We start from the raw sequence: 26,320 nt of genomic DNA on the forward strand, positions 1-26,320 counted from the left end.
TTCCATTTTATGGATATGAGCTTTCATATCTACTCATAATGATTATATCTTAAAACTATCTTTGTCATTAACAATATGATTTGCCTTTTTAGTGGCTGAAACTCTACCAATATATCCTATATTTCTATCAGTTTTTGCTTTATATATTTGAAAGCTTTCTATTTAGAAAACAGCTTGGCTATTTCCTCTTATGAATATCACACTTGTCAATTCGAAATTGCTAATTTCAATTAAACATATTTTATATTTGAGATAATCTGAAATTTAAATCTGTACCTTCTTTTTCTTCATATGTCTGAGACATCCTATATATAAATTTATTTTTTAATTTTATAATTTTAGATATATTTCTTGAAGATGGTAAGCATACAGTTAAGATACTGCTACTTAATCAAGCATCAGGGTTTTTTCCAATAACAGAAGTTTAAAGCATGTATATTTGTTAAAATAAGTGATGTTGGTTTTGCTTCTGGAATAGTATTTTTATGCATTATTTTTCAGCTTTGAGAAAAAAATTACACGTATCACAAACACCCCTTTTAAATGAACAATTCAACAAATATATACAGTCTGCAACCACCACGCAATTACTTCATATAACAATTGTATCACCCTCCCCGCCCATTTCCCTCACACCCCTTTTCAGGTGATACCCTCCGCCCCATTCTTTGGCCCTTGGTACCTCCTATCTTGCTTTCAAGAATTTTGTATAAATGTAAAATATGCAGTCCTTTGCGTCTGGCTTTTTGAGATTCACTGATACTGTTGTATATATCATATTCACTGCTGAACAGCATTCCATTAAATGGATATACCAGAACTGTTTTCTCTTATTGATGGACATTTGCATTCTGTGAATAAAGATGCCATGAAGATTCACATACCATTTTTTGCGTGTGCATGTTTTTATTTCTCTTGCGTGAATACCTAGGAGTGGTACTGGTGGGCCATACCATGAGTCTGTTTAACTGCTTAAGAAACTGACAAACTGTTTTACAAAGTGGATGTACCGTTTTACATGTCTACTAATGTACAACAGTGCTGGTTGTCCCACCAACAGAAGCTGGTTGTTCTCACCAACACCCTGCATTGTCAGTTTTTTTAAATCTTGGCCATTGTAGTAGGTGTGAAGTAGAACTTCTTGATGACCTTAATTTGTATTTCCCTGATGACTAATGATGTTGAGCACTTTTGCAGGGATTTACTGGTTATCCTTGTCTTCTTTACTGATGTGTCTCTTAACATCTGTTGCCCATTTTTAAATTGAGTCATTTGTCTTCTTGTTACTGTTCTAAGAGTTCTCTGCATATTCCAGATACAAATATTTTACCAGACATATGCTTTGCAAATATTCTCTCTGAGTCTGTGGCTTGTCATTTTCTTATTAATGTCTCGGAACAACAAAAACTATCAGTTTAGATGAAGTCCAATTTATTAGTATTTTTTTCTCTTTTAGTCTGTGCTTTTCATATCCTACTTGAGAAATCTTTGCCTAACCTAAAGTCACTAAGATTTTCTCCTCTGTTTTCTTCTACCAGTTCTATTGTTTTAGTTCTTATATTTAGGTGTAAGATTCATTTTAAGCTAATTTTTCCATATGGTTACAAAGAGGGTCAAGGGTCATTTTCCCCCAAAATGTATATCTAATGTTCCAGCATCATTATTTTTTTCTCTCTCATTTTGTTTTTGCTCCCTACCTATTTCATACAGACTTTGTTTCACTTGCAATATTCATCTCCAATAACTTAGTTTTAATTCTATTTATAATTTTACTCATGGTCACCTTTGAGTTTTGCAGAAACATCCTACTTTTTCTTTCCCCCTGATGATCAGAGTGGAGTTCCAGAATTCTACCTGAGTTATACAAAACACAAGAAACTTAGCACCTTTAAATCCAACACGCACTTTCCAATTGGTTTTAAATGACTGATCAGCACTCCAACATTCAGTGCAGCATCATTTCCAATAGTCAAGAGATGGAAGCAACCTAAGTGTCCACTGATGGCAAATGGAAAAAGAATACTATACAACCATAAAAAAGAAGGAGGTCTGACCACTGTGACAACATGGATGGCCCTTGAGGGCATTATGATAAGTGAAATAAGACCGAAAAAAGAAATACATATAATCTCACTTACATGGGAAGCTTAGGAAAAAAAAAAAACCCAAACCAAAACAAAACAAAGAAACAACCCGCCCCCCCACACCATCCAGCTCACAGATACAGAGAAGGGCTGGATGGTTGCCAGAGGTGCAGGGTGGGCAAAATGGGTAAAGTGGCAACAACAACAAACAAGAAAACTATTTGGTTATTTGTGTAGGTTTTTAAGAACGGCATCTGCATTTATCTTCACAACTGACTTAAAACAATTATTTACACATCATTCCACGTGTAACTTCTTTTAGTATATACTGCTCCTCCTCTAAAACAAGACCTTCTCATCATTCCTGAATATTCATTTTGATTACTTTTTTTGGTTGGCTGGCAAATTACTGATGATACTTTCTTCAAGAAGTATACACTGGTGTATTTTGTGAGCTCTTGCATAGAATATCATTTTCTGCTCTCTTTATACACGAGAAAACGTGGCTGATATTCTGAGGTCTCTGCTCAAAAAGGGCTGTAGACATTTTCTTAAGAACATCTATCATTACAGCAAAAAGGCTCAGGCAGAATTTTTATTCTTCAAAGATATGTGTCTCTCCACCCTCTGCCCTCGCATCATGGCGGAGCTTCAGAAATCAAGTTCCACTCCATAGCCACCAACCCTACGTGGCCACTGAGCCCTTGAAATGCAGCCCGTCCAAGTTGAGATGTGTGAAATATACATTGACTACTGAAGACAGTATGAAAAAAAGTATATAAAATATCTCCTTAGTAATTTTTAAAATACTGATCCTGTTGAAATGATAATGTTTTGGATATACAGGCTTACATAAAATGCTATATTATTAAAATTCCTTTCACTTGTCTCATTTTGCCTTTGGAAACGTGACCAGTAGAAAAACGCGAAATGATACCACTGATACGTCACTATTTCTACCGGACAGTGCAGCTCAAAGCCAGACTACTTAGTGTCATGTTCTGGTTCACAATGCTGAATAATTTCAACGAGTCTCTTTTCTAAGATTCCATTTCCTCACCTGGAAATGGGTGAAAACAATTATACTAACCTCAAGGCTTACTGTGGGGATAAAATAATATTATGCATGTAAAGCTATTATGTTGGCACATAATCAATTCTTATTAATGAGAGTTATTATTCTTAAAGGAGGGATTTTTTTTAATCCTCATAACTCAAATATGTTTCTAGGGTATCCCCTGATGTGGGCAACTTATCGCCCATTTAGTCTGGACTGTAGGGGCTCCTTTTGATTTGCATGCAGAGTTCTTCTCGCCTCTTGAGAATTTTTCTTGGGTTTCATCATCCTATGGATGGACCACCCAACACGTTCACCTTAAAGTGCCAGGAGCTCCTAATTTTCCTTCCATTTTCACCCCACCACTTCTGTCACTCCATCCCAGGGTAACATGTCAAAAAATATACCTCATCTAAAACACTGGAGCTCTAACATTTCACTCACCAAATCCAGCCTTTCAACCTTTCAAAACATTTGGACAAAGGCTCCTATTCTCACTGGGAAAATATCCTAACCTCCTAATTCCCAGTTCACTCTGCCCATCCTGTTCACCCATCAAATACCTCTGGTCTTTTTTTTTTTTTTTTTGGTCAAGCTTAGATTTCAAAATCCATCACTGTAACCACATTTTTGAATCACTGATGTTGGTTTTTAACTCAAGTTGTGGATAGCTACAGTCTTTTGGTACAAGAGAAAGCACTGCATTAAAGGCCAAAAGAAGTAGGTTTTGGTTTCACTTCTACTTCCGATTAGCAGCATTCTTCTCTGTCCTTTGGTAAATTCCTTATTAACACAGGAAAACGGGTGCTGTTTCCACAGCATGGGATTCTTGAGGACACAGTGAAATAAGGTACACGAAAGCACTTCCTTCTTTATCAAGGGGAATGAACTCCGAACAAGAAGGCCACAGCCATGAAAATGGAAAGGGCTCAACATTCACGATGGGGAAAAGGTAGATCAGGAGACACTTAATTGCTTTCAATGTGTTTAAGCCTCTGAGCCCAGGCCAATTACAGCTCCTGATGGGGCACGTCAGGTACGTAGATCTGACACACCTGTTGTATTCTGAAGGCCCACAGAGAACAGTGGAGGAGACAGCGATGGACATGAGCACATTCAAGGAAGGCAACAACGTGGAAACCATGTATTACACAGAAACGTCACAAGATAAATTTAAGTGTCAGCTACATTCCAAGCACTGCCATTTGGGCTATGGTTGAAAGAATGGAGAAGAGCAGAGGACTCAGTGGATCTGCTGGTCCCCAAGCAGACGGCTGACTCAGTCTACAGCCCCATGGCATAGAATCCATGCATTTCCTGGAGCCACTCCTGACCAGGTTTTGTCCTAAGAGCTGGGCATAGAGATAAAAGTTACAGGTCTTGCCCTCCTGGTTCTCACAGTCTAGTGGGGAAGGCACATGAGTTAACAGACAATGATATATACACTTGCATTTGGTCTTTATTAATGCTCAGGACCAATGGGGGAATCAAAAAGATAAAAGATTTCAGTATAGCACAAGGCGAATATTTCTAATAGAGTTTCTAAATATGGAACATGGTCCTGTGGGAGGTAATGGTCTCTTATCTCTGCAAGTATTCAAAAGCAAAAGATTAATGACCATTTATATAGAATATTACAGAAGAAAGTGGAAGGTTATGCCAAATGAATGCCAAGTTCCTTCCTAATTAAGATTCTACGATTCTCAAAAGGAGACAGGGCCCATTCATTAGGACACTCCATTATACAAAGAAATATTTGCCTGTGTATAAAGTGAATTGTACAACTGACACAGGAAAGATTCTTTTCTAATGCAGATAACAATTTTCTGTTGGTTGCTTATAATTTTCCATGTGTGGTACTTAAAAGCCAATGACCAGCCTTCTAAATATGTTTTCAGATGCATTTCACTCATCCATGCCCATTCTATGATCTCACCCTTGTTATCCAAGAGAGTAGAGCCTATGGCAAAGGCCAGAGGTGCATTGCTGGCCTTCGAGAACCAGCCCTCATATTCACAAACCACATGCATAATACAGGCCCAAGAAAGACAATGAGGAGTGGGAGAATAGTAACTTTTCCAGACCCGGACATAATATTTAACCCCAGTCAACCCTCCTATATAACATGAGACCCAAAAAGAGAGAAGGAACAAGAGCGAAGATTTAAGAGATTAATCATAGCCATTTTCAAATCTAGGAAAAGAAGGAATAAACACAGAATTTGTGACTGCCCACTATGTGCCAAACACCATGTGCTTTCCATTATGAGACCTCATTTACTGCATTTAATCTTCACCAGTAAAGAGGGGCTAGAGGTAACACTTTTAAAAAGACAATTAAGCAATGTGTGTTACCCTCAATATTACGTATTATTAGTGAAGCTGCACAAGGCAATTCCAAAGGTCACACCTACTTCACCTCGCTTCTCACTCTTCTGCTGGGCATCTTAGAGCAGATCATGTCCTCCGTGAGACAAGTCCCAGGGCTCCTCTCCTTCCTCTGCAGGCCAAGCCTAACTGGAACCTGCTCCAGCCCCATGGGGGTATTTGGTGACTGTACATGAAGTTCAACCACCATCAAGTGTGGTGCCTTTGAACTATAGCCCAGGCCCCATAATACAAACACCCAGACCCAATTCTGGGAAGAGGAGTGTGTTGGAAAGAATCACATGTGAGATCCTGGACAATTCTTAACCCCCCCTGGGCCTCATCAGTCCAAAGACAGCTCTTTTTATAGGGCTTCCCTCGAACCCTGAAATCCTAGGACTTCTGTTTGCATCAGTCCCTCCTAACTGAAAATGGCTACCATTTATAGGAAGCACATCTTCCTGGGAAACAGATAGGGTAGGTAGCAGTTTACCCAGCCCCCTAATGAGAGGAACAATGGAAGTATGTCTCCCAAAGGACAGCAGGGTGCTGTAGGATGGCAGTTATCTAAAGAGAGCTTCTGCTATACTCCACAAAGACCAGCACAAAGGCAACGGAGTAGGAGTGGGAAGCCAATTTTTCCGAGTCAGCCATTAGTATTTTCTGTAGCCATAGCCCTGAATCTCACTTCATAACCTTTCTGATGTTGGTAACGAGCAGGCATCAGGTCTAAGAGAAAAGAAGATAAATTAGGACCCCCAGCTGGACAGGTGAATCATGAAACAGCCCCTGCCCCAGCAGCTTCCCATTGCAGGCTCGGGATCATCCTCACCCCAGCTGATGGCATGGGGGTGACTTTCTGGGCCAACTGGGGCAAGATCAAACGCTGGTCGGTATGCAGGGTCTTGTCTGAAAACTGACAAGATACGTGTTGCTGATTTAAGGCAAACTGTCCAGAGAGTGACTGTTTCATTTGGAAAACGACCCTCGGGGAGAAGTGATGGGGCTGCCCCGAACCCCAGCAGCAGCATGACTACGGTGTCCTTTTATCTACAGCAGGAAGCTCCATCCCCAGTAGGTCTTGAATGCAGGGATCATGCTTAACGCATTTGTTCTTCAGCAACAAGCAGGAAAAAAAACCACCACCAAGAGCTTAGAGGACCCTTGTCTAGACACAATTACGGGGTCCCAGCTGGAAAGCAGGCCAGAGGGGCACCTCAATCGGTTATGCGGCCGACTCTTGGTTTTGGCTCCGGTCATGATCTTGGGGTTCTGGGATCGAGCCCTGCATCAGACTCCATGCTCAGTGGGGAGTCAGCTTGAGATTCTCTCTCTCCCTCTGCCCCTCCCCTTGCTCAAGCTTGCACGCTCTCTCAAATAAATAAATCTTAAAAAATAAATAAATAAAAGCAGGCCACAGAGAAGGAAATCTAACATAGGAGAGCACGGATTATGAAGTCAGGTAGTTCTGGGTTTTAATCCTGGCCCTGCCGTGTACGAGTTATATACATGACTTGGGCCTAACTAACCTCCCTACGCCTCAGGCTCCTTATCTACAGAGTGGGGGTAATAACAGACCCGCTCCACAGACTTGAGCATTCTATAAAAGCAGCACATAAAACACAAGAAACAAAGTGCCCCATAAATAACAATGTTACACAGCAGCCTAATGGGGTCCAGAGGCCCTGAAAGCAGGAATTCTGAGTTCGAGCCCAACTCAACAACGGCCGTTTCATCCCACAGTGGCCGCAGCCCATGCCTCTCTCCTTCCCTCCAGACCTGCTCCACATCTGTGGCTCCTGAATTATACAATCCCGTATCTCACAGCCTTTCACTGGAGAGGGAAAAGTTAAACAGCAGCCCTGGCATTTATTAGCTGCCTGATCTTAGGCAAATACTCTTCAACTCCATGCTTCAATTTATAAATTATCTGTGAGATGAAGGTCCGAGTGGCGGCATGCCGCCATCCACAAAGCTCCCCACGGAAAGAAGTCCCCCCTCCCGCGCCCCCTCCTGCACCTCTCTCCTCTGTTGGCAGGAGCTACAGACCTGCTCGGTCCTGGCAGCCTGTTGATATGGGGACTTGGAGGCTGGAAATGAATGGGCCCCGTAAACATCAGGAAGACCAATGAGGCTTTCATAGGCCACAGAGACCAGCAAGCTGAGCAATTGCTATTTGCAAACCTACACTAATTGGTCATTACCGAGAGCAGCATAGCAGTCCACCGCGGACTTCCCACAGTTCATTTTTAATCATGCACCCATTCCTCATAAATTTCCTCTTCCCTCTTAGTCCATTCTCCAGCACTAACAGATATAACAAGGGGCCCACAGGAGCGTTTCTGAGAAATGCCATTTCCAACAGCTGTACAAAGTGATTTCTCGGCGCCCGATCGGGGGAGGCCCTCGTGTGTGTCTGCTGAGGGTGCCAACGGACACGCTTGCTGAATGCAACTGCACAACCCAGCACGAGTCCTTTCCTCTCCTGCTCCTCCTCCTTGCTAACGTCAGCGAATGGATGGTGTTTTAATGCGCTCATGGAAAGACACCTGTCCCGGGGCTGCTCTTTGGACGTTCCACAGGGTAGCACAGATGGAGCTGCCTTATTTATGCCCCTGCAGGGTCACTGGTAGACAGCTACCTGGCTGTCCGCCCATGCCCCCAGGCACAACGGGCCTCAGGAATGTGGTGAGGCCTGACCGCGATCAAGAAACCCCTTCCTAATGGCTTTACTACTCTTAGGGACCCAGCTCTGAGTTTATTGTCGATCATCATTTTGCAAATATTTTCATAGGCGAGGCATCACACTAGATATTAAAGATACAAGGGTGATGAAAAGCAGACCTGTCTCGGCCCTTTTGGAGCCGACGATCTAGGGGAGGGAAGGACATTTAGCAGCATATTCCACAAAGGCATGAAAGATCACACTCTGCGTTGAGGTCACCGAGGAAAGGTACATGATCCTATGAGAACATACAACAAAGGATCCCCTATGAGATAATGAACGCAGGGAAGGTTTCTCAGAGCAAAAGAACATGGAATTAACTAGCAATGGGGAAGAGGAGGCCGACTGGGGAACAGAGTTTAAGCGACAGGGGAATAACCTCTGCAGTGGCCCCCTGGTGGGTGGGGAGGGGCAGAGCAGATGTGAGGACCTAGTGCGTGAGCAATGGTACACGCGGGCCTGAGATGAAGCCGAGGGACGCAGGAGCCAGAAAGCGCAAGAAAATGCCACTCAGGGCTGTGGTCTCTAACGGGAGCATGGGGAAACCACGGAGGGTTTTATGCACGGGAAAGGGGATGGCATGGTTGGGCATGCTTTTGGGAAAGCCAACTCATCCTGCTGGTGGAGAACCCATCTGGGGGAGGAGTGAGCAGAGGGGAAAAGACTCATCTGGACAAAAACTGTTGTGTTGGGGAGAGGTCACAAATGCTTAGAGAAGGATGGTGGTGGGAGAGATGGAGGGCAGCTAGGACGTGGGGATAGGGACAGGGGGCCGTCAGAGATGAACTCTTGGTTCTGGAGGAGCAGCTAAGTAGGCAGATTGCACTGCTACAGCTGGAGACGCTCCAGCTGCAGGGACCGAACAGATCGTGGTTCGGGGTTTGCAGAGCTGGATTCTATATAAATCATCACCACTGTGATCATCAAGTATGGCAACATCGTGTTTACAAAATGCTTTCATACTCATTGTCCTTACAGGATTCTGACAAGAGTCTCAAGGGACACAGGATGGTGGGACATGGGTGTTTCATTGGTAGGGAAATAAAATGCAGGTGTTTGGGACCTTGAATGGGGTGGTCAGTAGCAAAGGTCAAGCTAGAGGACAGGACACTGGAGACAATATCCTTCAGAACACATCTGATTGTATTTTTCTTCTTATTTTTTTAAGCCATAGAATCTCTAATTTGAATAGATAAAAGTCCAGGATGTAAAATAATGAACAGCTGGTCTTCCTGGATGAAAGTGGGCATGCGAGAGTCAGAGCACCAGTCCCTCTGCCCCCCACGTCGTCCAAGACCTCAACCTCAGGGAAGCCCCAGGGTTCCCAGGAGCAGATTATAGCCCTACGTGCCTTACTCCTTCAGTCTCCCACTGTCAGTGGATTTCAAGATCATTTTTTTTTTTTTAGGTTTTATTCATTTGAGATAGAGAGCATGCGCACAGCAGGGGTAGAGGGAGTGGGAGAAGCATGCTCCCCACTGAGCGGAGAGCCTGATGCAATGCAGGGCTCGATTCTAGGACCCCAAGATCACAACCTGAGCCAAAGGCAGACACTTAACCAACTGAGCCACCCAGGCGCCTCAAGAGCATTTTAATCCTATGTTGCCTTGGCTGCAAAGGGGAGTAGGGCATTTTCAAAGACCTGCTGCATTTCAGACACTGCTGGGCCTTCACAGGAGTTAACTTGTTTAGTCCCTGCCTTGGTGACTGTCAGCGTGCCACCCATTAAACACCTGATGGAGCCAGGGCTCAGAACCCAAATCAGATGGTTTTTCAAAGGCAAGCCAGGATGTGAACTTGGGGTTCTGTTGAACCACTTCTGTGTTTTCTTAAAAAAGTAGGGGGTACAGGCATGCAAGGGGCAGGACACAGGATTGCCCAAAAAAGGAGAGTGATGAAGGACGCAGAAGCATCCTGCATGCCGGGCGCTGTGCCTCCCCTCCCGTTGCTTTTCCCCACTGTGTTGGTGCTGAGACCCTGGGAGACAGAGAGGCTTGCTTTCACCTTAATTAGCGTAGCAATTTGCTAAATTTTGTTTTTCCCTTTTAGGAGTGTTAATCAATTTTAGCTCAGAATAGACTGGAATGGCACACAAATTACCACGACAATCCCCAAATGCTAAATTCTGAACATCTCGATCAACCTCAGAGTCTAAAATACGGGAAAATCAGAAACTCCGGCCGGCATCTCTGTGATCTATTTACAATGTTATGGCTCTGAAATGAAAAGATAATGGCTTTATGAGGTTTGGAACAAGCAATTTGCTAGAATCAGCCTCATGCCTAGGTGTTTAGTCCTTCCCAAGGTGACTGGAGACAGAGCATCAAAATATTTCTGCAAAGTTACATGTTCCTCGAACAACAGCCATTTGTTAAATCCACATGCATTACAGGGTACCAACTATGCACCAGAAATGAGAAAAGAGTGAGACGTGCTCCCTGCGCCCTCCCCTATTAAAAAAAGTTCTAAACTAAAGCAGTAGACAAAGATCTCCTCTTTCCTAGAGAAGTCAGGGAAGGTTCTCGGAGGAAGTGCTGATATAGCAGAGTCCTGCAGGGTGAATAGGAGTTGTAACAAGGTAGGTGGAAGGGTATGTCAGCTAGAAGGAACAGCATAAGCAAAGGCTCAAGCGGAGGAGAGCGAGCAGAGACCAGAGATGGTTCCCTAGGGCTGAGTAACAGGCTGAAATTCCAGGAAGGACCCAGATGAGACAGGAAGAAGAGTCAAGAACCAGAAGCAGGACTTCTTGAGACCATGAATCTCAATCCTGATCCAGGCAACATGGCACTACGGAGGGATTTTAAGCGAGGAAATGGCATGACCCAAATGAGTCTCATTCGGTGAAACCTTCTGCTCCAACACAACTTTTAATATTTATTCAGCATAATCTTTTAAAGCACATTCATATATATTCTCTCACTTTTGCCCATTCATTATCCAATGAGGTTGGTATGATAATCATCTTTTTACTGATGAGAAAACAGACATAGCAAAGGTATAGATTATTTACATTGTATCTTATGACGAGTAAATGACAATATAACAAAGTAAGACCCAGCCCCTTCTGACTCTGAATTCAGCACTGAGCTCACTGGGTAGCAGAATTCTCTAGAAGAGCCACCACAGACCTCTTTCAGATGCATACCAGGCCAATGGCCTCCCCCTCTAAAGAAAGCCTTGGTGGCCAGAACCGCCTAGACCAGCATGCCTTCTGTGCTGACGACGTGGCCCCTTTGATGCTTTCCATAGTAAAATCAGATCTGGGCGGCAAACACCCTCAGTTACACCCTGGACATTCCCAGTTGAAAGCTGAGATTTCTGCCACTGCCAGTCTACAAGACCACAGCCAAGAAAAGTGTCCAGCACGAGGAGCTCAGGGAGGCACCTCTCTCCCCCACCGCCCGTACCTTGAGCTCATCTGCATTGTAGAAGTCCACACGCACGGCGGGCACCATCCAGGTCTGGAAGAGCGTCGCCAGGATCTGCTTTGCGATGGAGTCGGCGATGAGGTGGAAGTGCAGGGGGTTCCGCCTGTGAGAAGTGGGGGGAAGAGGAGTCAGGAGGGACAAGGAAGGGAGTTCCAGCCACAAATCTACATTCTTACCAATTTGTAACACGTAGTCAGTTTCTAACAGCAGCTGGGAAAGGAAGTCAGGTGCATTACCAACCCAATGCTTGCTGGTAACCAGGATGCCAGAGCTGCAAAGGAGAGGAGGCATCTCACCCCACCTTAGGATTTCAGACAGGGTCCCTGTTCCTGTTGGTAACACTCCATCCAAGCCAACCGCCATGCCTGTTGTCAGACAGGGTCCCTGTTCCTGTTGGTAACACTCCAAGCCAACCGCCATGCCTGTTGCTAGTGTATTTGTGTCTCTAAAAACCTTAAGCAGAGCCTATGCAACAATTTGGCCAACCTTTATTTCTACCACCTAGACATTTGGGCATTAGTTTCAGGAGCAGATGGACAGAGAATAAAGTCTTCAGACCAGCTGAATGCAACAGACAAGATACTTCTCCCACTGCATGGTACAGAGTTCTGTTTTCTGCTTGTTCTTCTCCCAAAAGAAACTCAGGCACCCAAGATGGCATCATGGGGAGCCCCCATCACTGAATACCAGCTTACCCTCACTTTTAATATTCCTACAGCTTTTATTTGTTCCCCTCAACCAGCCATTACTGGGGGAGCCCCCAAAATACAAAGCAGCATCACACAAGGGCAAAGCTTCTGGAATCAAATGGAAATGGATTCAAATCCCAGTTGTGGCATTTATTAGTGGGGATTTGGGGCATGTCACTTCTCCCTCTGCACTGCTGCCACTTCGTTCTGTAAAATGTTCAGAAAAATCTCCTTATCAGGCTACTGTGTCAATTAGATAAGTGTAATACATAATGCATATCAAAAATAAACACAGGACCATAAACAGCAGATACGCCTTCTACTATCATAAATACTACAGAGCTAGCAGAAATAATAGCATCAACTGTATTACCACAAATGAGAACCTCTAGGAAATCTAAAGATGAAAATGCCCTGGTTCCCATGACCTCAAGGAGCTCACAATCCTAAGAGGGACAGAGGATCCACAATGTAATATAAACACAAGGTGGACCATAACATTGCTAACAACCACAACACAACACAACGTTCTTTGGGAGTAAAGGGAAAAAAAGGCTAATTCTGACTGGGTCAGGAGAATGTCGAAGAGCTGGGGAAGCTGTGCCCTAAAAGATAAAGGAATTTGATGGGAAGCAAAGGGAGAGGGGACACCATCCAAGGAGAGGAACAGGAGACTACAGCCAGAGCCCAGGGCATGCCGGGAGCGTGTGGGGAGAAGTGGTTAGCTGGGACTCGAGGGTCAGAGCAGAGGAGGAGAGAGGAGAGAGTGCAGGAAGCAGTGAACACCCAAGTAAACAGAACCGACTTCACCAGCGAGGCGTGGGGAGCAATGTGACCCATCTCTTAGCTTCTGGTCTCCTGAGACTCTCCCCAGACCTGTTCTAGATACACAGACCCTCTCTCAGTTTCCTATGCCCTTTCTTCACCTGAGACTTTGCATCTTCAATTTGCTCTGTAAGAAACTTTGCATTTGCTCATTTGATAAATACTTACTGAGCACCTATTACTTGCTGGGAGATGAGCAGGATGCTGGGGACAAGGTAAGATAACCATTGCTGACCTCACAAATCTCATGGTCTGGCCCCTCTTCTCCTACCCTTCACACTCCGCAGCCAGTATTTATCTCTTATTCAGCCTTCAGTTCTGAGATCTGCCATCGTTTTCTCCTAGAGTCCTTTCCTGACTACCCATGCCTGGCTCAGGGGCCCTTCCTAACAGAGAGTCATCTAAGTACCATGTACCCACCTTTAGGTTTTGATCGTTTGTTGACCTGTCTAGATCCCCACATGACTGTGAGCTCGGGGAGGTCAAGGATCATGCCAGTCATGTTCAAATATATCACCTCATAATCTACCTCTGTGCCTAGAATGCAGGAGTTCAATAAATGGACCGAATGGATGGATGAGTGATGGACAGTGGACAGATAAGGGGAATGGAGGTTCACGCGTCATGTAGAAGATGAGACTAGGGGAATGTGAAATGAGGATCTGATTTGAGGCCATGTCTGAGGAAGAGCAGCAAGGAAGTTGAATCTAGAGGGATTTTAGGAAAAGAGATCTTAGATAAGGGGGGAAATGAAGTGGAAGAAGCAGAAGGGGACACTGAGGTTCCTGGGTTGGTGGTGATGCCTTCAGGACAGGGGATACAAGAGGAAAGGCACGTTGGAGGAAGATGAGGTGTTTGGGACTGGACGCACCAAGTTTAAGGTAAGGGTGGCTAAGCCTGGTGGAGCTGAATGGATGAGTTTAGACCTGAAGGCAATTAGCATCCAAGGCTAACCTGCCATATACATGACAGGTGCTCAGGGTGAGAAACAGAATAAATGAATAGAAGACACAATCAGGACTGCAGAATTTCTCTATGGGACCCAATGCCTGAACACTGCAAATTCTCCCATTAACTATCTATATTCAAGGAGAAGGGGCATATGTGCCCTATAGCATTCCTTGGAAGCCCTATTAGAAGCTCCCCTGCAAGAAGCTACCAGTTGGCCTGAGTGATGATTGGTGGTCGTATATTTATCAGCCAATGACTTACCTGAAGGCTAAGTGAGAGGCAGCTAGTCAGAGTCCCTGGGAAGACAGACGGCCCACTCATCTGTCTGTTGGTGTTGGTACAACCATCCCCCCTCCCACAGGAGCCCCAATGGAGTCTTATGCATTGAGAATGGATATAATTGTCAATTTGCATTTCTATCCACAATGGAGGAATGGCATAATTTTAGACACAGAGTGACAATACCAAAGAGATCAAGCTACGTAGATTTGTTCCAACACAATCATGCTGCCCACGTGTCTCTGTCTTCATGTGCTGCTTGCTCTCCAGGGGATACTCACCCCCTACTTAGAGGTCCCGTGAATTCCTGTTCATCCTTCAGACTCCCTTTGCAAGTCAGCTCCTCCCGGACACCTTCTCTGAGCTCATCCTGGCCCCTTTTTCCTGCTAACTTGGTATTTCCTATGAAAAACATGCCTAATGGGTCTGCCTTCGGCTCAGATCATGATCCCTGGGATCGAGCCCCACGTCGGGCTCCCTGCTCAGCAGGAAGCCTGCTCCTCCCTCTGCCTCTGCCTCTCCCCCTGTTGTGCTCTCTCTCTGTCAAATAAATAAATAAAATCTTAAAAGAAGAAAAAGAAAGAGAAACATGCCTACCATTTCTTTTCTTCTTTTTTTTTTAAGTAGGCTCCACACCCAGCATGGAGCTCAATGTGGGGCTTGAACTCACAACCCTGAGATCAAGACCTGAGCTGAGATCCAGTGTGACCCTCAACCGACTGAGCCACCCAGGCGCCCCCAAACCTGCCCACCATTTCTAGCATGACACTGCGATATGTTTTCAAACATGTGGCTCCTTGTCTCTACTGTGAGGTCTCTGAGGACAGAAACCATGTTTTCATCTCCATCCCTAGTGCCCAGAGGAGAGCCTGGCACATGACAGGTGCTCAACAAACACTTGTTCAATAGGAAAAGGCGGCCAAAGTCCCTCCTTCTAGGTCCCCGTTAACCCTACGGTGAGAAGGTAACGACAGTCAATGGCGTGGTCGGCACCAACGGTACAGAGCTCGGGGCTCTGCTCCAGAACGTCTGGGTTGGAGCCCTGGTTCATCAAGTACTGACTGAGTGACCATAAGCAGTTAATTCATCTTTCAAGGCCTCAATTTATTGATCTCCAAATCAGGAACATTAACAGTAAGTAAACAATGTTGCATTGTACGGATTAAATGATATAAAGTGCCTGGTGTGTAAGATCTTACTGTATGCTAACCACTGGTATGGTGTGAATGTGTGTGCCCTGCCCCCTCAAACTCATAGGTCAAATCCTAACCCCTAAGCTGATGGTATCAGGAAGTGGGGCCTTTGGCAGTGATTAGGTTGTGAGGGTGGAAACCTCCTGAAAGGGATCAATGTCCTCAGAAAGGAGGCTCCGGAGAGCTCCTGCCCACCTTTCATCATAGAAGGACACAGAGAGAAGTCAGCAGTCTGTAACCAGAAAACAGCCCCCTGCCCCCTCCACCATCAAACCATGCTGGTGCCATGATCCCGGACTTCCCAGCCTCCGGGACTGTGAGGAATAGATCTGTGTGGTCTACGAGCCCCCGAGTCTGTGGGATTTTGCTACAGCGGCCTCAAGCAGACCAGGATAACCATTGTCAGTGCTAACCTAGGAAACCGTGATTTTCTCTGCTTTGCATTACGCTTCAAATGAAGTAATTTCAATTAGTTCCTCCATCCATAAACCCAAAAATGAGTTGAATGAAGAAACATGCAACAAAGAGATATCAAGCAGTAAGTACATGATAACAGGGGTTTAAGTGACGCAGGAGCTGGGACTCTCCTCTCTCGGTGCAGCTATCAATCCGGCAGAAACAGAGAGAGAATGCAAATAACTACATAAACGCTGGAACACAGGTGGGCCCTAACACTGGACCACCTCACACGACTGCAAAGTTTGGGAATGACACACCTCCCGGGGAGCCATCTAAACAGACTGATATGGACAGTAAGTGAAGGGTACGCCTAGATTTGGATGGTGAGCAACCTGGACAACTGTATAGGATGGCTCTGCAAGGAGAAGCACAAAAGCTACAGGGGTGGAAGAGAACCACCCCGGGCATAATAAATAGGGGCCCCAAACACATGTCTGTCCTCCTGAGTTCCCTGCCAGGGGCTAAGGGCACACCATTCATCCAGCCTCACAAGCTAGAAACAGGAGCATTACCAGCCCCGCGCCCCTACCCCCAATCTCCCACACAGCCAATCAATTCCACGTCCTGAACGGCCGCTTAGTCTGGTGAGTAGGAGCAAGGTCTCTAGAGCCAAATTGCCTGGCTGCTTCTTATCTTGGTGTGTCACAAACTAACAAACTAACGATATGACCTTGGGCAAGCATGTTGGTCTTGGAGTCTCAGCTTCTGCAACTGTAAAGTGGAGCTGTTATGATCAGATCGAATTAAAATGTATGAAGCACTTAGAACAGTGACCCACAAGGAATATGGACTTAATAAATGGCACCATGAGGAGTGTATCTGCTCTTCGGTGAGGTCTCATGAATATATTCACCCCCTCTCACCCTGTCTCCGGGCTGGCTCCCTCCAACAGATCCTCTGTCCTGTAAGCCCTGAACTCCCTCCAAAATGATCACACAATCCCCTGCTCATTGTACGATGAATAAAGTACAGCCTCCCACATGGAGCTAGCAGGACCTTTGATAATCTCATCCCGTCCACTTCTCCAAGCTCATGTCTTCCTCCTCCCTCCTCAAACCTGCACTCCAACCACTCTCTTCCCCAGACCTGCATGTGACCAACTCTTCTCCTTCTTGAGGCATAAACTGCCACCTCCTCAGGGAGGCTCTCCATCGCCGCTCCATCCAAAGTGCCCATGCCCTCTCCTTTGGCTCCCACACTGCATTGCCCTCTTTGGGTCTTCTTAGCACTTCTTAAGTATTGGAAATCTCTATATTCATCTGCAGGTCTATCTCCTACCCGCTGCTAGAATGTGAGCTGTGTAGGGTGGAGTTTCTCTACTTTCACAATGCACCTGTCCTCTTGTTTTCTCTCTCTACAACCGCAGTGCTTGGCAAGTGCTTAGCCATGGGTGCAAGGTCAGAGGTTAGTCATGTTTTCCTGCAGCCCTGTGGGCCTGCTGTCTCTCTCCCTTAATCACCTTCACGTTGCATTGCTAACTGCATCCAGTCTTCCCCATTCAATTTAGACACCACGGCCCTGAGGAAGCCATTCCACTGGGTCACATGCCCTTCTTTGTGCCTCCCGCGGATTTCAGGGCTCAAAACACAGGTGAATGCTATCGTCTACTGACCATTCACTTCTCTGTTCCCTGCTAGGTGGAGTCTTGGTACTGGAATTGTGTTTTGTGAATAGTCTTATCCCCAGATTTTTATTAGTCCCTTCTACATATAACCACCCAGTAATTATTCATTGAAAGAATAAATAAACAGACAAGTTAATAATTATCAAGGATATCCAAATGTCCTCACCGTCTGACACAGTCAGCCAGTGTTACAAGTAGAGGCACTTAGGAAAAAAGTGGGTTGGACGATGGTCTCTTAGGCACAAAATCCAAAACACAAACCACAAAAGAAAAAATAAACTGGTTTTGGTCAAAATTAAAAATGTTTGTGTTTTAAAGGATACTATCAAGAAAGTAGAAAAGATAACCTAAGAATGGGAGAAAATATTTGCAAAGCATTTATCTGATAAGGGACTTGCAACCATAATATATAAAGGTCTTTTACAACTCAAACAATACAAAAGACAAGTAAGCTGATTAAAAACTGTGCAAAGGTGGGACGCCTGGGTGGCTCAGTCAGTTAAGCGTCCGACTCTTGGTTTTGGCTCAGGTCATGATCTCAGGGTCGTGAGATCCAGCCCCACATCAGGTTCCACGCTCAGTGGGGAGTCTACTTGAAGGTTCTCTTCCTCTGCTCCTCTCCACACCTGCACGCTCTTATTCTAAAATAAATAAATCTTAAAAAAAAAAAAAAAAAAAAACCTGAGCAAAGGATTTGAACAGCCATTTCTCAAAAAGGATATACAGATGGCCAGTAAGTACAAGAAAAGATGCTCAGCAACATCAGACACCAGGAAATGTCGATCAAAACCACAAAGTACTACTTCACAGCCACTAAAACGGCTAAAATAAGACAACAACAAGTGTTGGTGAGGATGTGGGGAGATTGGAGCCCTCACTTGTTACTTGTGGAATTGAAAGATGGCATAACCACGTTGGAAACTGGTCCCAGGGGTGTCTCCAAAAATTAAGTGTAAAAAGTTACCCCTGCTGAGCTCCTCAGGAGTCCCACTCCTAGTTAGACAGCAAAGCTTGTTCAGAAACCTTCACGGGAGCATTATCCGTAACTGTCAAGAAATGGAAACAACCCCAGTGACCACCACGTGATGAGTGGATAAACAAAATGTGGTCGAGTCAGGTGCTGGAGTATTACTGGCGATGCAAATAAATGAAACATCACCTGCTACAACGTGGATGAACCTTGAAAACACGGTGTTCAGCGAAAGAAGCCACTCACGAAAGACCAAATCATACAAGGCTCCATTTATATGAAATGTCCCAAATAATCAAATCGACAGGAACAGAAAGCTGAGGGGGGCTGCCAGACAACGGGAGAAGGGAGAAATGTGGAGCGACTCCTCATGGATACCAGGGGTTCTTTGTTAGGTGATGAAAATGGCCTAATATTAGGGAGCAGTGATGGCTGGACAAGTCTGCGAATACTAAAAACCAGCAAATTATACACACCGGAAGAGTGAATGTTACAGCATGTGAATTAAATTCCAATGCTCACTCATTTGCCTGAGCTGGGAAGTGGGGCCTGTGAGTTTGGGGGAGGGAAGAGACCTGGTCTACTCAGCGGATTCTGGGCTCCATTCCTTAGGGAGCTGCACTGTATGTACGGCAAATGGTGTGCCATGTCGGGAAGGCCTGCAGTCGTCAGGGCTGGCCTCTACCGGAAGGGAAACCCAACTAATCGGGACAGAAAAGAGCCTGATCATGTCCACATGTGAAAGGACATCCTACGGTGCCCACATTTGAAAAAACGTCCTACAGCTCAGAACTAACTGCAATAAAGAGGATGTTTCATTCTCCATGTGTGACTTCTGAGTCTTTTACGTTCACTTCCTCACTCAGGAAGGCAAGAAATAGTTTTAATGATTCCAAAATCAGCCAAAGGCCAAAAGCCTCCAACCTATTCCCTTTAGTTCACAGGGAGATTAGCAGGAGTGAGACAGATGTTCCGGACGTATTTACACCAACTGAACTGCGTCAAGGGAGGGATAAGAAATTCTTCAGAATTTCTTCTTATTCACACACACACAAAAAAATATTTTTCTCGATATAGGATTCGATGTTATTTAATTTTATCTCTGTACAACATCTAAAATAGTCTTTTATACCAATCACCAATTATATGCATTTTGGGAGCACGGCTTTAAGCCCATGAGAAAAGGCTTCTACTACGTGAATAGGCCCGCACATCTTCATATACAACAGGTCCCACGCAGCCTGCCGGGGCCTGAACAATACAGACATTAAGTCTGGTATATATTCAGACCAGATCACACTTTACAACAAGGAAAGAAGCAAGTGCATGTTTCATCTTCAGCAGAGCCGGCAGACTTTGCTCATAATGAGCAATGCTCCTGTTGTCTCTGGTTTCCCTAACTGCTCCCCTGTTCCGGGCTGGGCACAATAAAATGGTAACACAAAGAGCAAAGATGATGAAGCCCCAGCTTTCTCCCTGCTTTTCCTTTCTTATCTTGTCAGGAATGTGCCACAGCCCCTACAGGGTAATCCAGGGCCTGCTTTTATTAAAATATACAGGGGTATCTGAGCTGAAATAATCCTTAATTATTAAGTTTACAATGGAATCGCAATTTTAGAAAAAGAAAGAGGCTCTGAGAACACCTCTGATCCTCAGTGAGTCTGTTATACTTAGAGATTTAATAGAACTCACCGCAGAAAAACACAGTGGCCAGGAGGGTTTTTTGGTGTGAGCTCTTGGTTTGAGGGAGGATGAGTGGCATTGAAACTGTGGGAAGATTCAAGGACAAGTCAGTATCACAGCAGAAAAGCTTTCTGTGGGGGAAGAAGAACAGAGCAACTTTCCAAAAAAAATCAAAAGGCCTTGTGGCTTCCAGGCTTTGGCAGAGCCAAGGTTATAATCCAGGAGCATCAAGGACTCCACTGTGACGTTGAACAAGCTATTGAACCTCTGTGAGCCTCAGTTTCCTCATCCATTTGTGGGGATAACGGCATCTACCGTGCCAGGTTGGGATGAAGGTCAAATACAATGGCCTACGTGATGCTCAGTATTTGAACTACACAAAGTATTTCTCTTTGATCTAACATACATGCATGACCAAATGGCATAGATGCCTTACCTGTTCAAAGATATCACATGCCCACGGTACTTTCTCTTTTCCCTAGCTTTACCGAGGTATAATTGACAAAAATTGTATAAATTTAAGGTACATATTAAATATATTATTTTTTAATTTTTTTAAAGATTTTATTTATTTATTTGACAGTGAGAGAGGGAACACAAGCAGGGGGAGTGGGAGAGGGAGAAGCAGGCTTCCTGCTGAGCAGGGAGCCCAATGTGGGGCTCGATTCCAAGACCCTGGGATCATGACCTGAGCCAAAGGCAGACCCTAACGACTGAGCCACCCAGGTGCCCCTACATTAAATATATTTTATAAACATTAAGGTGATGTATCTATATATGTATACATTGTGAAATAATCTCCGCAATCAAGCTAATTAACTTATCCATCCCCCAGTGACCATTTCCTTTACTCCATGCTTTTTTCCTAAGTCTTACTAGAACATTACTTCCAAGGCTTTGTTTTATTTAAAGTAGGTTCCACATGCAGTGTGGAGCCCAATACAGGGCTTGAACTCACAACCCTGAGATCAAGCCCTGAGCTGAGACCAAGAGTCGGACGCTTAACTGACTGAGCCACCCAGGTGCAACCCACCAAGCCTTTAAAACCACTATTTACTTCATGCTCAGCACCTCAAAAATACATATTTTGGCAGAAGGATGAAGGGGTAATTACAGAGATCATAGTAATGATAACAATTCTCTACATGGTCACCCAAAATGATGATTAAAAATAAAAATAATGATACTCAAAATAGTAACCTTTTTTTTTTTCAGTGGAGAGCTCAGACTCTGAAGCTAGACTGACTGGATACAAAGCCAGCTCTAGCATCTTCTCTGTGACCCTGAGCTATGACTTAACCTATGGATTCTCAGCTTCATCATCTGTAAAATGGGGATAATTATAGTACCCACCTCATGGATCACAGAAGCATGAAATTCATTAATGTCTGAAAAACACTTAGAGAACTAGGTTTGTATTTGTTCAATACACAAAATACAGAAATGTTTCACATAGATTATCTCTGATAATAGTCCAACAGGGCTCTAAGAGAGGTTAGAGAACAAGCCAAACCTCTAAGTACAGAGACTTCACTAGGGTTGCCCAGCTCAGATGATAAGACCAGAATCAGAACCTACTTCTGTTTGTTTGTTTTATTCAAATCCTAGGTTCTTCACATCACAATCTAGAAACTGCTTCTATAATAAGTTTAAGCCTGAATGAGCAATAACACAATTAGAGGCAGATACTGGGCACAAATATGCTGTTTTATCCTCCATGTTCTTCAGGGGCACAGTGAAGTTTAAACAAACAAACAAACAAACAAAAAAACCCACCAAAAACCCAGCTGCTTGATATGCAAAGGGAAATCACCCAGCTTCTTCCTGACAACAGGGCTGTAGAGTGTGAGAACAAGTAGATCATCCTCGCAAACAAATATTAAATTTTTACAAGCTGGCCCACCTTCCTGCCCAGGAGGTAAACACCTAACTGCTAAGTAATTTTTTTCTTCCTCTGCTCACTAAAAGCTCGGTTTCCTTGAAAAGCCGCTATACTTCCCAGTTTATCTGCAAATGGAGTTGGAGTTCTGTCCCCCAATTTTTCTTTAAACACCCTTCCACCTAGGTGACACAGGAACATAATGTGCTTTTTTCTGCTAGGTAAACTCTCTTTCACACGTATTTTGTATTTACTTTTTCTCATCTACCCTTTTTCTTTATTACAGAGGTTGCATAATGAGATGACCAAAAATACATGTAAAGAGGGGACAAAAGCAAGATCACCTTTATTTCTCCTTCTCCAAACACAACACAAAGAACTCCATTTCTAAACATGGCCTCTGCCAGTCTTTCCGCGACCGGTATTTTGACCATGGCTTGTCCTTACGCAGTGGAATAATATTATGCACATATTTTGAACTGTGTTGTCACTTACATCATAAAATATAAAATATAATTTGTCCCCTGGGGCGCCTGGGTGGCTCAGTTGGTTAAGCGACTGCCTTCAGCTCAGGTCATGATCCCAGGGTCCTGGGATCGAGCCCTGCATCGGGCTCCCTGCTCGGCCGGAAGCCTGCTTCTTCCTCTCCCACTCCCCCTGCTTGTGTTCCCTCTCACTCTGTCTCTCTCTCTCTCTCCCTGTCAATTAAATAAATAAAATCTTTAAAAAAAAAAAAAAAAATATATATAATTTGTCCCCATTACTACAAAAGGGTGTTCCGCTATTTAGTCTTATTGTTTTCTAACTATTATTCAAATTTTTAGGATTATAAACAGTTATGTCATAAAAGCGTTTTTGGTAGTCAGGATTATCCTTTGAAGACAGAGTCCCTGAAGTAGTCATATGGGGTCAGGGTCTTGGGCATTAACACCATAAAATTTCTTTCCCAAAAGATTATAGCAATTTGAAGCTCTGGTAGGAGTATGTAAGAGTGCCTGGGTATCACTCTTTTACGATCTTTTAAACTAGAGCATGCCCACTGTCACCAGGCATACTGCAGAAGTAAAATGGATTGGATGTAACAAAGCAGCCTTAAATGAAAATTTGCTGAAAATCCTGTCTGGAAAATAAATCTAATTGCTGTAATTAACAGTGAAAGCCGAAAGAAGCATCCTACCACTATTATTATATTATTATTAACATTAGAAAGGTACTTCATTTGCCAAAGCATTTTATAATTATGTATTGGTTAATCCCCATAACATGCCTCGGAAGCAATGAAGCTATTTATAGCCGGACTTTCTGAGCGAAAAGTCTTTCAAAAGTCCTTTTGTCTTGATATCTCAAGTCATTATCACCAGCACATCAATTCACATTCTCATTTGTCGAATTTCAAGGATGGGAGGGACTGAAGTGGTCATCTGAACCAAGATCAAGTAGTCACTGACGTGGCGTGCAGAATTTTCCTAATGCATACTAAGAATTTGCTTTCTTCTCAACTCCCCATGTCACCACAAAGGCATGGCATGCCATCAGGGGCCAATTATAAATCTGCTATTTTTAAATGTAACATCTTTCTGCTACACAGTGACTGTAGGAGTAAAAGTTGACACTCAATAGGGTTCCTCAGGGTTTCAGCGACTACTGGAATTATTTGATTTGTAGCTAAAGCAACAGCAATATTTATGCCCAACAACACCGAACGTTTTTATGGCTTTAAAATTTGCCATAATTGAGAAACAGCACAAGTGACTATCTGTAATCATGCAAATACTCTTTTCTAAAAAGGGGGCGCCCCCCCCCAACCAGGGAGGGATCAAGTTCTTTCGTGGTAACAAGAAATAAACACAAAAAGGTTGAGAACCACTCCTCTAATTCAGTGCTTAGAAGACAAAATGTCTGGTTTCAAGCAGCAGATGAAGGCTGCAGAACCATAAGGAGTCTCAAAAATGGCACAGGGGCGATGGTGGTATACAAAGGGCTTCTCATCTTATGTCAAAGATGTGAGGTTGAGCTCTGCTTGGTTATTCTTTATTTGGTATTACCATTTCCTTCTGAGACGTGCAGCTGAAATCCCAATGCCAACTGCACAGGCTAAGAGGAGGGAACGGAGAGCCCCTACCACTAGCCAACAGTGTTCTCTACTTGGTGGTTACTCATTTCTCCCCTTTCCCCACTCTGGCGTTGGGTGGGGGGAGGCAGGGAATCCCCCCACTCCTGGGTGGGGAGCAGATCTGCTTGCTGACTATAAGCAGAGCAGGGCACCCAGGAAAAGACCCACCGGGTGGTTCAGTACAACTGAGCTAATAAATTTTGTCTTCAACCTAATAAATTCTGGGGTGCACGGATTCACAGCAAAAGTTAAGTGACCTAAGTACTAAAGCCTAAAGGGTTAAAATGACCTGCTGAAAGTCACTCAGTATAAAGTGGCATGAGCATGTCATCAAACCAGGTGTGAGCTAGATCTATTAGTTAACTGGTTGAATAAATAGATCTTCAGGTTATTTATTAATGAAGTTTCCCAGATTTACTAGTTAAACAAGTAAACATTGACTGAGCATCTAACTTGTGAAGTCCTTCCCTAAGATACAGAGAATCCAGAAATATAAGGCATGGTTTCTGTCCCCAGAAGTCCCATATTCTACTACAAAAGACACACCGTGAATAAATAAAAGACAATGTACTAAGTACAGTGATAGAAAGATGCACAGGGTATTGTGGGCTAGGAGAAGGCAGAGCCCTAGCCCAGACTGACCGGTACTGGTGGGCCTCCTGTTAGAAGATAAGGAGTTTGCAAAGTTGCAAGGGGAAAGAGGAGGGAGGAGGTGAGAAAGGGACAAACAGCGCAGCATGGGGACGACAACAGGCAGGGCACACCTGCGAGAGGGTGAAAGCTATGAGCAGGTCAATGTTGCTGGAGAGTAAAGCCCCAGCAAGGGGAAGAGAGAGGAAACGTGCTGAGAGTAACAGCAGGCCCTGATGGTCTGTGTGGTCTCTAACCTGATGGTAAAGAGGCTCGATTCTCTCCCCTCCAAGACAAGAAGCCAATGAAAGGTTTGAAGATAGCAGATTTGCCTTTCTGAAATATCACCTGGCCTTAGAGGCTGGCTCTGTGGGGACTGGAAGGCCAAGTGCAGGAGAGAGAACACGCAGACCTCAACTGTGCCAGGTGCAGTAGCGATGAAGAGAAAGGGATGGGGATGGAATTAAAACTATGAAGAGGGAGACCCCCACGTGCATCACAGAGGGGCTGGGTGGGGGTCTGAGAGAGAAAGTGGAACCAACGGTCAGTTTCTTGCATGGCATGCCAGTCTCAGGTGCCCATCACGCCTCCCATCTCTGCTTCGGCCACTGACCGCCAGATCTGGGCATTAACTTCACATTGATCTTTGTTTTGTTGAGCTCGAAGAGCTTTTCACCACTGTTCCTACTGCTCAGAACCTTCTGGATCTTGGCTACAGCTACGGATAAGCTTCATCTAAACCCTCGGTAAGAATGTTAGAACAGAGCCAAGGACACTGGCTGGAACTACAGATTCAATTCTGGATACACCGTCAGTAAGTCTAGATATCCATCAAGCTGAACAGTGAAAACAGAAGAAAGTCCCTGTTAAAAAGTACAAGCAAGTGGCAGGAGTTTAACTTGGACGAGATGACTCGGGAGAGGCAGGATCACTTCCAGGTGGAAAAGGACCCCATCGTTTGTAGGGCCGTTTCCATGGGGATCCACTAGGACCCACAGACAGCAGCTATGGGTTGGAAAACTTTGGTTTAATATAAGACAGGACTTTCTGATGGTTAGAAACGCCCAGACGTGGGACAGGCTACGTTGGAATAGAGTAAGCAACCTCTATGAGTTTGCTAGAGCTGTCCTAACAAAATACCACACACTGGGGGTGCTTAAACAACAGAAACTTAGTTTCTGTGGTTCTGGCGGCTGAAGTCTGAGATCAGGTGCCTGCAGGGTTGGGTTCTCCTGAGGCCTCCCTCCTGGGCTTGGAGATGGTTTCTGCTCTGTGGGAGGCTGTCTCCCAATCTTCCCTCCTTATCAGGACACCAGTCATATTAGACTACAGTCCATTCATATTGCCTCAATTTAACTGAATTAC

At 44.5% G+C, this 26,320-nt stretch overlaps 1 protein-coding gene across 5 annotated transcripts in view; it reads right to left on the minus strand.

The window, feature by feature from the left end:
• Nucleotides 1-26,320, minus strand: part of LARGE1 (LARGE xylosyl- and glucuronyltransferase 1) — a 522,066-nt gene that overhangs the window by 243,273 nt on the left and 252,473 nt on the right. For all 5 annotated transcript variants that reach the window (XM_032416931.1, XM_032416930.1, XM_032416932.1 and 2 more), the window contains one exon: nt 11,640-11,763. In XM_032416931.1, the coding sequence (XP_032272822.1) occupies nt 11,640-11,763 (124 nt within the window). The remainder of the gene's footprint in view (nt 1-11,639; nt 11,764-26,320) is intronic.

The sequence above is a fragment of the Phoca vitulina genome, unplaced genomic scaffold (genome assembly GCF_004348235.1).
Source record: "Phoca vitulina isolate PV1807 unplaced genomic scaffold, GSC_HSeal_1.0 scaffold19, whole genome shotgun sequence".
NCBI lineage: Eukaryota > Metazoa > Chordata > Mammalia > Carnivora > Phocidae > Phoca > Phoca vitulina.